The sequence below is a fragment of the Centropristis striata genome, chromosome 14, assembly GCF_030273125.1.
Source record: "Centropristis striata isolate RG_2023a ecotype Rhode Island chromosome 14, C.striata_1.0, whole genome shotgun sequence".
NCBI lineage: Eukaryota > Metazoa > Chordata > Actinopteri > Perciformes > Serranidae > Centropristis > Centropristis striata.
In genome coordinates, this window is record NC_081530.1 from 3,967,323 (window position 1) to 3,982,366 (window position 15,044).

At 38.0% G+C, this 15,044-nt stretch overlaps 1 protein-coding gene across 3 annotated transcripts in view; it reads right to left on the minus strand.

Moving 5' to 3' along the window:
• adcy2b (adenylate cyclase 2b (brain)) overlaps positions 1-15,044 on the minus strand; it is an 85,315-nt gene that overhangs the window by 33,468 nt on the left and 36,803 nt on the right. For all 3 annotated transcript variants that reach the window (XM_059349655.1, XM_059349654.1, XM_059349653.1), the window contains exons 6-9: positions 13,126-13,237; positions 9,814-9,941; positions 8,038-8,196; positions 3,741-3,873 (exon numbers count right to left, since the gene is read on the minus strand). In XM_059349655.1, coding sequence (XP_059205638.1) covers positions 3,741-3,873; positions 8,038-8,196; positions 9,814-9,941; positions 13,126-13,237 — 532 coding nt within the window. The remainder of the gene's footprint in view (positions 1-3,740; positions 3,874-8,037; positions 8,197-9,813; positions 9,942-13,125; positions 13,238-15,044) is intronic.

Consider the following 15,044-nt stretch of genomic DNA (forward strand, 5'->3'; position numbering starts at 1 on the left):
GCTTCTCTCTGACCACAGCACTTCATTACTGACTCTGTAAATTCATACACTATGATAGTTAACATTTATGTCAGAATGGAGTAAATGCTCGTAAAGATTCGTGGCATGATGTTCTTTGGTGATAAAGACTGTGACTAACCAGACATGGCACAAAAGCCAATAAGCATTGAAAAAGACTTTGTCCGTAATGGTGGTGTTCATTTCCTGCGGGTGTGCTGAACAGCTCTGACAGTGACGATCAATGACAATGACAGTGGAGATGACACCTCCTGTGATCCACACTCCATATTTGGCCTTGATACATTCAGGGCTTCTTGAAAATGTCAGCGAACACCCACAGCCTTTTTCCAATATCTGGTAGGATATTGATTCATAGATATAACCCATTTCCATTACAGTAAATAAAGGACACAGAGTAGCATCTTGAGACAGCCCATACAGTCATAATGGTGTGCTGTTAGAAGACAATTCAAACACCCAGAGGCTTAACTGCCTAATTGCTGTCGGGCTCAGAGTGTTACAGTAAATTACGTCTCTCCACTCTTTTTCTAGTCTGTATTCATGAATGGTAAACAAGAAAGAAAATAAAAAACATGCATCAGGTTGATTGTCAATCAAATGCACTGATATACAAGCAAGAACAGAGTGCTATTAAGAGCTGATAACATGCAGCTTGAATAGGCCTGTCACGATAATCAATATATCGACTGATCATTCGATTAAACAAAAATGGACACGATCATTTTTCCGGACTCGATAAATTGTCGTTTACATGCATGTTTGTTTACATAAGTTCCAACATTCCCTCTCCTGTTAGTCAACTTGTGGGGAGGCAGGGCTCTCTCTCACACACACACACACACACACACACACACACACACACACACATACACACACACACACACACAATAATAATCTGTCCATTCACTGACAGAGAGACCCCAAAATACTGTTCTCTAACTGTTCTCCATGTACCTGGTCATAGTTTCCGGGAAAATATATCGCCCTAAAAAAATTGGGTAACGCTTTATAATAAGGTCCTTAATAACCATTAATTAACATGTAATAAGGCATTGTTCTCGCTTTAGATCCGATAGTTGCAAAAAGCATAGTTAACTTATAGTTAACTTATAATAGATGAGCAATAAAGTATATTTTAATATAAATAAGCAAACAAAATAAGATTAATAAAGGCATGGCAAAGACATAATGGGTGGGTTATGGGTGTTTGTAATGCCATTATTAACACTTATATAAGCTTATAAACACACAATAATGTTAATAAGCATCTTGTAAGGACTTACAAGGGCCTTATTACTTGTTAATTAATGGTTATTACACGGACCTTAATATAAAGCGTTACCAAAAATTGTTATCGTGACAGGCCTAAGCTTGAATGATTGCTCTTTTGCTAAATGGAACCATAGGTGAAGAAGATATAGCAACAACTGTGTCAAAATATTGTATATTCCTATACATCCCATATATAGATAGATGACTACCTGACATTGTGATGGATAACAATCACTGAACTTTTTATGTCAGTTCAATAAAGATTGGATACCCCAACACAAACAACCACAAAGGTCATTTGTTCCTACCCTCTAATCCAGTTCCTCCCTCTACCGACTTTGTTGCTCTTTACATCACATGTCTTACTATTTTGGTCCTTCCATGATAACTCCAACCACTAGAGGTTGTTACCTAACAATAAATTTAAATACAGATTGTTATAAGCCGCTTAGACAAGCGACCTAGGGATCGGTTTTTGGGGGAGGATCGTCTGAAAATAACACATTGCTTCAACAGAAACTGGAATATGCTGCTACCGAGTTGGGAATCTGCTCTATGAGAACTGGGAGAGCTACCAATCCTTGGTCAAGCTCTTTGGAGAAGAATCAGAAGACAGAAAAGGAGAAGACGAAAAGGAGCCAAAGGAGCAGATTTGGAGGAATCAATGCTGGAAAAAAAATGTGTCTTTTTGTGTCACTGGTGGCATTTTCAAAAGATGCACTTGAAAGCAAAAAGGCCTTAATTCTTCAGAAAAGAGATGCCACTCAGAACCCTGAGGTCTATGAAGCAAGCAGATCGTGAACACTGGATGCCTGAGTGCAGTTATTTAAGGGGGTGGGTGCATCATTGCCAAGTTATGGAGGGATTAGAAAGGCAGAGGACTGTTAAGCACGGTTTTTCTTTGCCAAGTCAAAGACTAGATGCCAACTAAATATTCTATATAGAGATATTCTCAGCCGAAAGTTCACTGAAGAGGCAAGTCTCTAAAATGTCCTCAACCAGCCCTTTATGTCCTGGTTTGACAGCAGGAGCTGCACTTTGTTTCAGTCCACTCAGAACCTCAAGGAGCGAAAAGGGACTTTAAACATAATCTTCTTTCAGGAGGGAGACTCAACACCTGCAGAGATGTTGCTCATTTGATAACATACTGTCACTGGTTCACTGCACAGCAGTATTATTTTTGCTATACTTGACATTGTCATTTTGTTTAGCTGCTTACAGTGCTCTTGGCAGGATGCGAAGGTGGCGTGGGATTGTTTGTGTAAACCTGGCCTGCACATGGAAATGTTTGTGAAGCAGTCTTGTTGTCCATGAATCCTAAAATAAACCCTCATATTTTTGCATTCTAGCTCATTGTGTCTACTATAAATGACATGAATACCCAAGTTCTGACTCAAAACATGCACTGCTGCTGCAAACTGACAACAACTGTTCAAACTGGATCACAAATGATGACATGTGCAGGATTATGCTGCGTGAATACAAATATCTTTGCTTCTGTGTGAACATCATGTAACTCCAAAATCATCAACGTTTCAAGAAAAATATCCTTTTAGCTTTGGGACCGCACATTTTGACTCATTCACTGGGCTTTCAAACACTTTATTGAAGTTAACTTTGGATTGCTAAGAACAGCAGCAATATGTTGTGACCCAGGTAATATCTTAATCGTCATGGGAACAGGGATCAACACTTGTTGACTGACAATATAAGGGTTGAACATGGGTCAGATAACCCTGGTCACTGGTGTGAAAGAGGTACACTGCAAAAAAGCCAACTTGCATTTTTTGGCCTAAAACAGTGATTTAAGTTGGTAAAACTTGGAAATATAAATTATTGACATTTAGGGCAATAATGTAAGTTAGCACAACAAAGGAAGCCAGTTGTCTGCTCAAAAACAAGTTGGTGAGTTGTTGTTATTTATATCTTTAAGTTGGGGTTCACAACAAGGGACAATAGTTCTGATAACTCTTATTTCTTTGTTGTGAAATGCAGGAAAGTGATGAAATTTCGGTCATTAGCGAAAGCTAGCGGCTAACTGATGCTAGCGGCTAACTGATGCTAGCGGCGCTGCTTGTTACAGCTACAAGAGTAGCCATTAGCGTATCAATGCTAACTCAAAATTGTGGTCGCAACATTAGCTGACATTCATAGCGGCGTTACAATCGTGCCAATTCAGCACATTGCAGAAGTTAGCGGAAGTAAGGATTAAAAGTTATTACAATGTACAATTATAAATTCGTACAACTTACAGTTGAGTTGAGGTGACATGAGCAATAAACAAATACTTCTCCATTTGTTTTCTTCCTCTATCAAACCACAAAATGCTATCAAGGTATAAGTGATAATCCACATCCTCTGTGCTTTCTTGTGTTAGAGTAACCTCTTTAACAGTGTCTTCTACCTGTATTTGACTGTATAAAACCATACAGGTGATGGTATCTGACCTTGGGGTTGATGACCAGGAAGGTGACCACTGCATGTTCTTTCAGGTAGGAGTCTCGGCTCGGCCCGTTTCCAGGCTCCACCTTGTACGAGCCCTTCAAATGCTCCAGCGTCACTGAAGAGATGTGGACCCTCCTGGAGATGAGACAGAGAGGGATAAGAGGAACAGATCATGAAAGGTTAACAGCCTGCGTCATTGTGCCATTAACAGCTCACTCAAACCTTTTATTTACTTTCCGGCTTTATAACTACACTAACCTGCGATACTCCCTTTTCAGATTTGTTTGTTACCCTTGCAAACGGAGAGGGATGGAGATGGGAGGATGTTTTTTTTCAGCAAGCATATTTTCAGATACCTTTCAGCAGGCGTAAGAGGAGACAAAACCATTAGCAGCACAGTGAGACAAAGTGGTGGCACTGGAGAGCTTATATTCTGTGTAGCATACACATAACCAGCAGCCAATTTTCCCATGCTTGTTACAGCTAGGCTGGCAGCCCTAAGGCCCACATAACAAATGCAGAGCTGATTGGTCAAACGAGATGGCTATAATTGGCTGAAATGTTTATAACAGGGTAGAATTAGAGCATGTCAGTCTGTGAACATGAGCATTCCCTGATGTAAAATAAGTGTGCAATGTATATTGTTAATATCATGGACTTATTATTACAATGTTTTCAGTTGAGTGTTGATTGTGCCTGGTCTTGCAGCTGCTGCAACACATCAATATGTTCTTCCCTCTGGTGTATCTTCATATTTAGATTTAAGGGGGTGGTTGCTGCGGTTCAGCCAACATTGATTTTGGAACACCGATACTGATATGAATATATTTTTAGGTTGCCCTGGATGATCTCTGATACTTCATGCTGATTACTGATAAATCTGACCATTTGCACACCCACAAACAAAACAAAAAGAGCAAAAAAAGCAAGTATTGAGTGTTATTCTTTTAAATGCATAGTCATTTTTGCTGCAAGGGGTCTCTCAAGCAGAACTATAACAAAAGACGGACCTTGATGACTGATGTTGTAAAGTAGTGTTATAAGGTTATAATAGTTTGGGATTTTTCATTAGTTTTAGTTTTAATTTTGTTGTGAATTTTTGTTTTCAAATTCAGTTAGTTTTAGTTAGTTTTTAGAGTGAGTTTGCTAGTTTTAGTTTAGTTTTTAGTTTTTGAAAATGCTTAGTTTTAGTTTAGTTTTTATTAGTTTTAGTGTTAGTTTTAGTTTTTTTGTAATGGGTATGTGCCTTCATTTCCTTTGGTTTATCCATTTTAGCCCCAATAAGGTTATTAACTCTTACAGTTCTGGGTGTTTTGTATTTTGGTTGGAGTGTAGACATCCCAGTCTCAGTAAACATATTTACCATGTGTTCCTGCATGTTGAAATAGAAACACTGAATTATGTATGAAAAAAGTTGACAAAGACGAAAACTAAGGACATTTTCACTATATTTTTAGTTAGTTTTGTAACCACACAATACAGTTTCAGTTAGTTATCTTTTTTAAAAACTCTTGTTTTTATTTTTATTTCAGTTAACGAAAATGTTTTTTCAATTTTAGTTTTCGTTATTTTGTTAGTTTTCTTTAACTATGATAACCTTGGTAGGATCATGAGTGTTTCAAGCGTTATTGCTAAACGACCACCATGGTGAGAATCCATCTGACGTGACAGAGGCGGGAATCATTTTCACGGACAAGTTAATAAATTAAGGTTTTCTTCATGTTACGTTTATTCACGCTTTGTGCACGTTATGTTATTTCATTCTCATGAAATAGCCGTGAATAGGTTAGCTAATAGCTACATTGACTTCCTAACTTAACATTGGATGAGTCGACTAGCCATACAGCTTCTGTAGCTAACGTTATGTGGCTAATTCAACTGTGGAATAGCCTTGCACTCTGAGGTAAAAAAAAAAGAAACTCATACCACAAATAACTTAATGAGCATTTTGAACGTTGTTTTAACATTATACCCAGCTCTTTATTGAACACCTACACACATAATCAATACACAGAACACACACAAAAAACAAAAACAAAAACAAACAAGCACCATCTGCACTCACTACTGAAAAGCACTCGCGTCCCCAAAACACTTTGCACTAATGTCCTAACAGAACTCAATGTAGTTTATGCCGCTTATTCTTGCTTATTCTTGTGTTGTTTCTTGAATTCATCCTTGCTTGTGTTGTATAATCTCTCAAATGTACGTCGCTTTGGATAAGTATCTTCTAAACCAGCTATTCTCAACCTTGGGGTCGGGACCCCAATTGGGGTGGCGAGATGATTTCTGGGGGTCGCCAAATAATTTTGGAAGTCAGCTCTGTCTCCACTGTGTTAAAGTGTTCATGTGTTAATGTGTTTTTCTCTTTTTGGTCATTTAATGTCTTTTTTTTGTCATTTCGGGGGGTTTTTTGGTCATTTTGTGTCTCTTTTGCTCATTTTGTGGTCAATTTGTGTCTCTTTTGCTCATTTTGTTTCCTTTTTGGGTCATTTTGGGTCTTTTCTTAGTCATTTTGTGTCTTTTTTTTGTCATTTTGTTCCTTTTTTGGGTCATTTTGTATCATTTTTGGTCATTTTGTGTCTTTTTTTTTTTATCATTTTGTGTCTTTTTTGATCATTTTGTGTCTTTTCTGGGTCATTTTGTTTCTTTTTTTAGTCATTTTGTGTCTTTTTGTGGTCATTTTGTTTCTTTTTTGGGTGATCTGAATTGTGCGTGTGAGATTCTGTTCAGTGAGCGGGGGTCGCGGACAACATGCATGTTAAATTGGGGGTCACGACTCAAAAAGGTTGAGAACTACTGTTCTAAATGACATTGTAGACTGCAGATTGTAGATTGCAGATAGTTTTACCATCCACATTAGCTTGGTGCCACTTATCAAAGTAGCACATTGTAGTAAACTGGATTGATATTGAAATATCACATCAATAAATTAAGTCTCTACTGGATTATTGTGTTGCTAAGCGGCAGCGCAAAAAGAAAAAAATATGCTGCATTGCTGTTACTGACGTGACATTTTTAATTTATTTTATCTTATTGCATCTTACTGTTCTATTGTTTATGTATTTATTGTTTGTGCAGCACTTTGGAAACCTTGTGTTTGCTAAAATTGCGCTATATAAATAAAGTGGATTGGATTGGATTGTATGATTTACAACTAATCTCTGACATATTATCTGGTGTTTCAAATGTTTCGCTTAAGGTTTTGTCGCCATTGAAAGGCGACAAAATGTACCGTCAACTTGAATAGAATTACAGATTCCTTTTGGTTTGAAAATGTTTCTAAATATTCAGGGCAATGTATGTACACAGCTTAACAAAATAAAGTATAAAACTTGTCCTTTTTAGACATTTTTATGTGGAAAATGTTACATATTATACTGTTATGGCCGAAAAAAGCCCCAAAAACAGCCTGTTTGAGACATTAACTCTCCACTGAAACTGAAGATAATGATACTTTGGTGCAGCTGACCACTGGGACTAGCTTTCTTCCTCCTCGGGCCACATTGAACTGCAGTGGAGCAGATGGGAATTCACAGACTTGCTAAGTGCAACTCAACATTAATCACGGAGAGAGCAGGAAGTGTGAGTCAAATCCCAGAGCATCACCCTGTCTGCTTTACAATCCAAAACTGGCAACCTCACAGGTACATGTGTCTAGTTTTCCAACCACAAAATAAATGAAACATATGGGGGTATAAGCTAAGGGGACAGCTAGAGTTAAGTTGTTAACCCATTTCTTGTTCCCTGAAAAAGGCCTACTTGTATAATTCTGAAATGTACATTATCTTTCAGTTTTGGTTAACCTTACCTTTTTTTATTTACCTCTGGCAGTTCACCACTTACCTTTGTACCCTTTCAAGCTGTTCATTTGACTTGAACTGCTTGAATTTCAATAAAAAATGGAAAAATTGGGGTGTTCTAAAACTTTTGACCGGTAGTGTATATATGCATTAATATAGCTTTTTACCATACTGACATGTTAATAACATAATACTAACTATCCAACTCAAATTGATCTGTTAAGGGGTAGGACTAGATACGTTTTTTTTACTTCCTCCTCCCCCCTTTCGAGCATGCAGAAAGTGTCTGTTTTTTTGTTTTTTTTTTGTTTTGTTTTTTATTCATTCATCTATTGATATTTAAACTTGTTTTTTTGTTGCTTGCATATTCGAAATAAAGAAAGAAATAATAAATAAACATTATTTTAGCACTTTGAGTTGCATTTATATGTATGAAAAGCGCTATATAAATAAAGTTTGATTGATTGATTGATTTTAAGCATTGGTTATATCTTACCCAGGCACCCCTCCTGCTTCCATATGATTGGCGAGCGTTACGTCATGTGACCACACATCATACTGCCACTTGCGGAGGCCGATCACGCCACACAGGACGTTCCCAGAATGAACTCCAACGCGCATGTTGATATCGACCCCAGTGGCATCTCGGACCTTCCTGTGGAGAGTAACAGAGCAGAATTAATCTATAAAGGAAGAGGGAAAATGTGCTTATTTGCTTTTATTTAGAGAGTGATATTTGATTGAGTTAAGCCTAGTGTAGCATAAAGACAGGAAGCAGGTAGCCTGAATCTAATCTAGGAACCCATCGTCTACGGTCCAATAACAATTGAGCCTCTGGGGGCAACAGCTAGTATTCTGGAGGTTACAGTGTAACCAGGAGATATCCAGATAACAGATATCCAGGCCAACACTTCCCTTTTTCATTCACTAGTCATTATTAACAGTCTGATTAACAAAATAATCAATACTACACGTGCATTAGACACTTTATTTTTACATTACATTTTATTGTATTTTTATATTTTATTACTTGAAGTATGCCTAGGTTGTTCTTTTTATTTAATTGTGTTGTTATTGTCTCTGTGTGTAATGCTGCTGCTACACTGTAATTTCCCAGCTCGGGATGAATAAAGTCTATCTATCTATCTATCTATCTATCTATCTATCTATCTATCTATCTATCTATATCTATCTATCTATCTATCTATCTATCTATCTATCTATCTATCTATCTATCTATCTCTATCTATCTATCTATCTATCTATCTATCTATCTATCTATCTATCTATCTATCTATCTATCTATCTATCTCAATACATTAGAATATGGAAAAGTCCATTTCCAGTAGTTCAAGTTAAATAGCCCCGACCGAGTATTGAACGCATATAGATGGACATAATTTTCGGAGGCCAGCATTTCCATATTTAAACAAGTTTAAAAAAATAAAATAAAATAAAATGTAAGTATTTTGTAATATTAAATTTTGGTAACGCTTTATAATAAGGTCCTTAATAACCATTAATTAACAAGTAATAAGGCATTGTTCTCGCTTTAGATCCGGTAGTTGCAAAAAGCATAGTTAACTTATAGTTAACTTATAATAGATGAGCAATAAAGTATATTTTAATATCAATAAGCAAACAAAATAAGATTAATAAAGGCATGGCAAAGACATAATGGGTGGGTCATGGGTGTTTGTAATGCTGAAACTATTTCTTGGCAAGCTAGTCATTAATAGACTCCCATTACAAATGCTGCCAGTAGCCATTATTGTATTTTGTGTCAGAATGATTCATTGTTTCCTCCGGAATTTAATTCTATTTAGGGTCGAAAATACTAAGACAAATGCAGATTCTGTTTCATCATGTCAGAGGTGAACGACACCGAAATGCATCTTTAATGTGATTGTGATAAAAGGTCAGCAAGCGAACGCATTGGTCTATAAAACGAATGTGTGAGTTCATGCATGAGTGAAAGACATAGGCACGGAGAGCAGAAGGGGGGAGCTAAAAGGGAATATACTTTCATTTGTTTGAAATTTTCATTTGTTCAGTCGGGAGGCTTATCATATTGAATTCACATTGTGTTTACTCTGGAGTTCAAACAGAGCTGAAATAAAGTCTGGCATTCTTCTGCTCGATCTGTTCGAGAGGCGTGTCTCTGTTTGTGTTTGTGTTTCCGTTTGTGTGTGAGAGAGAGAGAGAGAACGTGGAAGAGAGAAAGAGAGAAAGAAAGAGAGAGAAAGAGAGAGAGAGAGATCTGGTATTTTACTTGATGGCCTCACACATGTCCAAGCCCATCTTCACACAGTTCCTGGCATGGTGGGGCAGCGACTCAGGCAGACCGGACACGCAGTAGTAACAGTCTCCCAGGATCTTGATTCGCATACACTCGTTTTCCTTAAAGAGAGAGGTGAAGGGGGGAAAAGTTGTGCACGTTTATCACTTTACTCCATAATCTGTCTATAATCTGTCAGGCACACTGCAAAAAAAGAAAAGTTGGGTGAACTGAAAATTTCAAGGGAACGAACTTCGATAAAATTTTAAGTTGGACAATTAAACTAAATATTTCAAGTTTTGTTTTTGAGTTTGCTCAACTCTGAATTCTGATTTATGTCAACTCAACTGTAAATTGTACTAACTTATAATTTTACATTGTAATAACTTTTAATCCTTACTTCTGCTAACTTCTGTAATGTGCTGAATTGGTACGATTGTAACGCCGCTATGAAATGTCAGCTAATGTTGAGACCACAATTTTGAGTTAGCATTGATACGCTAATGGCTACTCTTGTAGCTGTATTAAGCAGCCCCGCTAGCATCAGTTAGCCGTTAGCAGTAAGCCGCTAGTATCAGTTAGCCGCTAGCTTTCGCTAATGACCGAATTTCACCGCTTTCCCGCATTTCACAACAAAGAAATAAGAGTTATCAGAACTATTGTCCCTTGTTGTGAACCCCAACTTAAAGATATAAGTAACAACAACTCACCAACTTGTTTTTGAGCAGACAACTGGCTTCCTTTGTTGTGCTAACTTACATTATTGCCCTTAATGTCAATAATTTATATTTCCAAGTTTTACCAACTTAAATCACTGTTTTAGGCCAAAAAATACAAGTTGGCTTTTTTGCAGTGCAGTGGCAAAAAAACATTAAAAACCTATCTTTTTTCAACAGCATTCGGTTGTAGTGAGTAAGTGAGTAACTGTATATGTGGTGAATATGGCATAGCTTGTCTACCTGCACTTCAATTAATTCGTAATTTATTTTATTTTTTTTAATTGTTGGCTGGATGTTAAAGTCCCCTTCCAAATATGTTTCTGAGTAACATTCAGTTTGTTGTTGTTGTTATATTTTGCACAGACACACGCTAAAACTGTTAAATGCAGGGCAGTGGGCAGCACATTTCTGCTCAGTGGCACTTTGTTCCGTGACCTGTCAGTCCTGGGATTTGAACTGGCAACCCTTCGGTTAAAAGCCTGATAACTAACCTCTAAGCCACAGACTGCCAATATCCTCTAATATGATAAATTCTACTAGTCTACTCTATTAAATACTCTAACATGGTGGATATATTGCTTAACATTGTTGCCTACATAAAAGTTTTTAAAAACATGTCTACCCTCATTGACAAAATCTGGATCTGGCTTGTGCTAGGTTGACCGGCAAAAGAGCAGTGCAAGCAGTGGAGCTCCACGTAGTTTTGGTTTCTCTAGAAACTTCTAAGAAATTTTGCCAGACATGAGAGTCTGTTGTGCACAAAAATTGATGACTAGCATACACATCAGAATGGTAAGTGTAGTTAGCATCTTTTAGCTTATTTATGTTGTTGTTGTTGTAGCTTGTTAGCTCATATCTAGCAGTGACGGAAATGGCGTAATTGGGTCTGAAATATAAAGTAATATCTGCTACATTGTTTCAGTGTGTTTTCACTGTGTACTGACAAGTCTGTGCTGGAGGTTTCAGGTTCCTTTTCAGGCTTTTGATTGGCTTCTGAAGTTGTGACGTGTCAAATCTAGCTTGGCGTACGTTTGAATCACACAGACATCTCCCCTTCAGTAGAGGAATGTGAAAACACCTCTCGAGTGACTTTACACAGATACACGTCAGTACTGTCATAATCATATTCAGACATTTTTGGGGACATAAACAGAAGAAAAACACATTTAGAAGCGGAAGGGACTTTAACTAACAGTTAATCATTTAATTTATAAAATGCCATTTCTCATGCTCCATCTCACCTTTACACAATCCTCACACACACACACACACACACACACACACACACAGTCACATCCATGAAGCCCAAAATCATACGCCCACACACATAACACATTAGCTCTCATTCCACATGTGGGATGTGTAACAGCTCATCGTTGGATCGGGTTTATATAACGGCAGCTTCGTCAGGCGGGGGGGACAGAGCTGCTGGACACAAAGCTGAGAGAGCCTGACTCAACTGTTTAGACCCGAATAACAGAGAACCCATGAGATCGCCAGATACAATCTGACCAGCCCACACTGCTGCAACCTGCAGCTGTCAACATGCACAGCGCTGTGGAAAGGTGCGGTGCAGAGGCCGACACCGGCCGCAGGAAAGAGAAAACATTCATTTCAAGGCTGTGATTCGTCTGATTGACAGCACAATTCTTCTTCTTGGATATTTTGTAATGAACCTATTTGTGTAAACTATTCAAATTAGGTCAACTGCTAGATACTTCAGTTTACATAGCTGTAAGCACTTATTGTGAACCAAAACACATTATTTTATACTTAATTTCTCCATTAAATACAAATGAATTCTTGATAAAAAATCATAAGGGCTGGTTGTTTTTGGTTCATGGAGGCTTTAGATATTAAAAGATTAATGATGCATGCTTTTCATGGTTCACACATGGGTTAAAACTCCACTGACTGGTAATATTATATTAACATTACTGATTTCCCTTTATTATGATTAAGATTATTGGAATGATTTTCCATTTTTTCCCCCAATTTACTTACTTTTCTTTTTCTTCTCACTTTAAATATTGATATTTGAGTTAAATATGATGCTTATGGTATGATGAATCTTGTCATTTTTTATTTATATTGTGTGATGAAATTAGTTCATACCATGATAAATAACAAAGTACATGTATGGGTGACACAAAGTCAATAAAAACAAGTAATAAAAAATATCCATAGGATCATATCTGACTAAACTGCATAGTTTCTTCATAAAATTTGAAAATAAAGGTGTGTGTAATGGTTCAAGGTAGTTCAAATGACAACTTTTTGTTTTCCTGAGTTTCACTCAGCTAGACATCAGTGTTGGTCTGCACCATACAGGAAAATGTTTCCAACATTTTGTCTGCTTCATTCACATACTGCATGGGATAAGCACCAAATAGTAAAGTAGATCTCAATCAAAAAAACAAAATCACAACAAATACAGCCTCATAAATTACAATAGAGTTGAATCAACACCTCTCTAACACTGAGGACTTGTGACAGGGCTGTTGTAAAATTGAATATTTTTTTCCACAGAGAAAGACCATCCTTGCATACGGATAAATAAATGATGACGGGTATTTCTTGAGTTTACCTTTGCAATCTGGTCAAACTTGCCGAAAAGTTCATTCAGCATATGCACAAGTTCACCTGGGGAGCAGTCGCTGGCTAACCTGGTGAAGCCCACAATGTCGGCATAAAGGATGCTGCACAAAACAAGAAGAAACAACAGATAACATTAATAATTTGTCAGTGAATAACAAAGCCATCAAATAATACAATGTATTGCAAACCGTGTCACCCTCATGGGTCATCTTTTTTAAAAAGGCAATTCAGTATTTGTTCAGTATATGAACTTCCTCAAACATATTGAGATCTTGAGCATGTTTCCCATGGTAGCAACATATTAAATATTTTACTACAGAAAAGGTCTAACAGGTCTGTATAAAGAAACCTGGATGGGCCAATTAGATATGTGCATTAACAACCTGTTGAACAAGTGGCCAGTGAGTGGAGTATCCAGCACTGGAACAATATTGTATTTTTTTTTTTTGCTAGAGCCAATTAGCACTTTTGGCATAAATACAAACAAATCTTTGGAGCCTTGGGTACACACACACACACACACACACACACACACACACTCGCACAGTTTCATTTCTTGAAACTATACACAACAAACAGCACTAAATAGAATAGATGTCTCCGCCTACTTAAAACATGACAAGTCTGCAGAAGTATGATGTTATTTCCAGTGGGAAGGAATGAGCTCAATAAGCATAAAAAGACAATGTAACCAACAGGCGATGATTATATCTGCGGACAGCATCGTGGAGGCAGTGGCTGGCGTTTAGCTCTCCACTCACTGTCTCATGTAGGAGGATCCCTACAGAATCACACTACCACATGTCCTTGGGTGTCAGATCTTTGTTCTGGAGACATTGCTCTTATCCCCGCGAGCAAGACCATGTGAGAATCTGTTATTATTGGAGGGATAATAGGCAGATCAACATGAGCACACACACACACATGTGAGGCCCACTTAAGGGACACGGGGAGATTGTTTCTCCTGAAACTCAAGCATGATGGAAAACAGGTTTTTAGAGGGCATTCTATGGAGAGCCTCGTATGGCAACCCTGGATTAATTTCTATGAACCTCCTCTATATAGAGGAGGGTGTCAATGAGAACAGAGTGACCTTAAGTACAATGGAGGTTAGGGCTGGGCGATATGGCCCTAAAAGAATATCACGATATTGCAGGCTATTTTTGCGATAACGATATTCTTGACGATATTAGGAAATACTTAAAAAGATATAGAAAATATGATTTTCTACATATGACGACTGTCTGTTAGCCTGGCTAACACCAGACCAAATCTCATTGGAGATTAGGTCTGGACACCTGCTGTTTATTTCTCCGTAGAGGAGGTGTGGTTTACGATCCTCCAGAGCCGTTTATTGGACGCTTAGAATGTCTATCAAAGCGTCTGTAGGTAGCTCTTAGCCAATCAGATCAGTTATACCAGATGACGTAGTAGAGCAACAGAGATGGATGTTTGTTGTGTGTGTGTCTCTGAGAGAGTGTTGCTTGCTGCTTTGCTTCTCCAGTTCTCGCTTTCTGCAAGATTATTTATTTTCACGCTTTATTCCCCCTCATGTCATTCTGCCACACACATCCACTGATTTTATGGGCAATAAACAAGCTGCTGCGGGCCTCTCGGCGGCTCCGCTGTCCACGGTAGCAACGCTAATAGCCCTGCTACCATAACGCCGGTGATCTCAGCGGAGCCGTCGAGAGACCTTTCGCCTTTCAACTTTCGCTCTAAACTATTTAAACCATCTGCAGCTATAGAGAGTTTCGCGTCTGCAGCAGCCATGTTGGATCCGGAAAGCTTCCAAGTGCCGAGTAGTACGCGCCATCGTCTCACCGTCCCTCCCCGCTCTGTGATTGGATCCCTAAAACAGGGCTACGAAACTGGCTTGGTTGCCAGACCGTCTGGAGGTTCGAAATT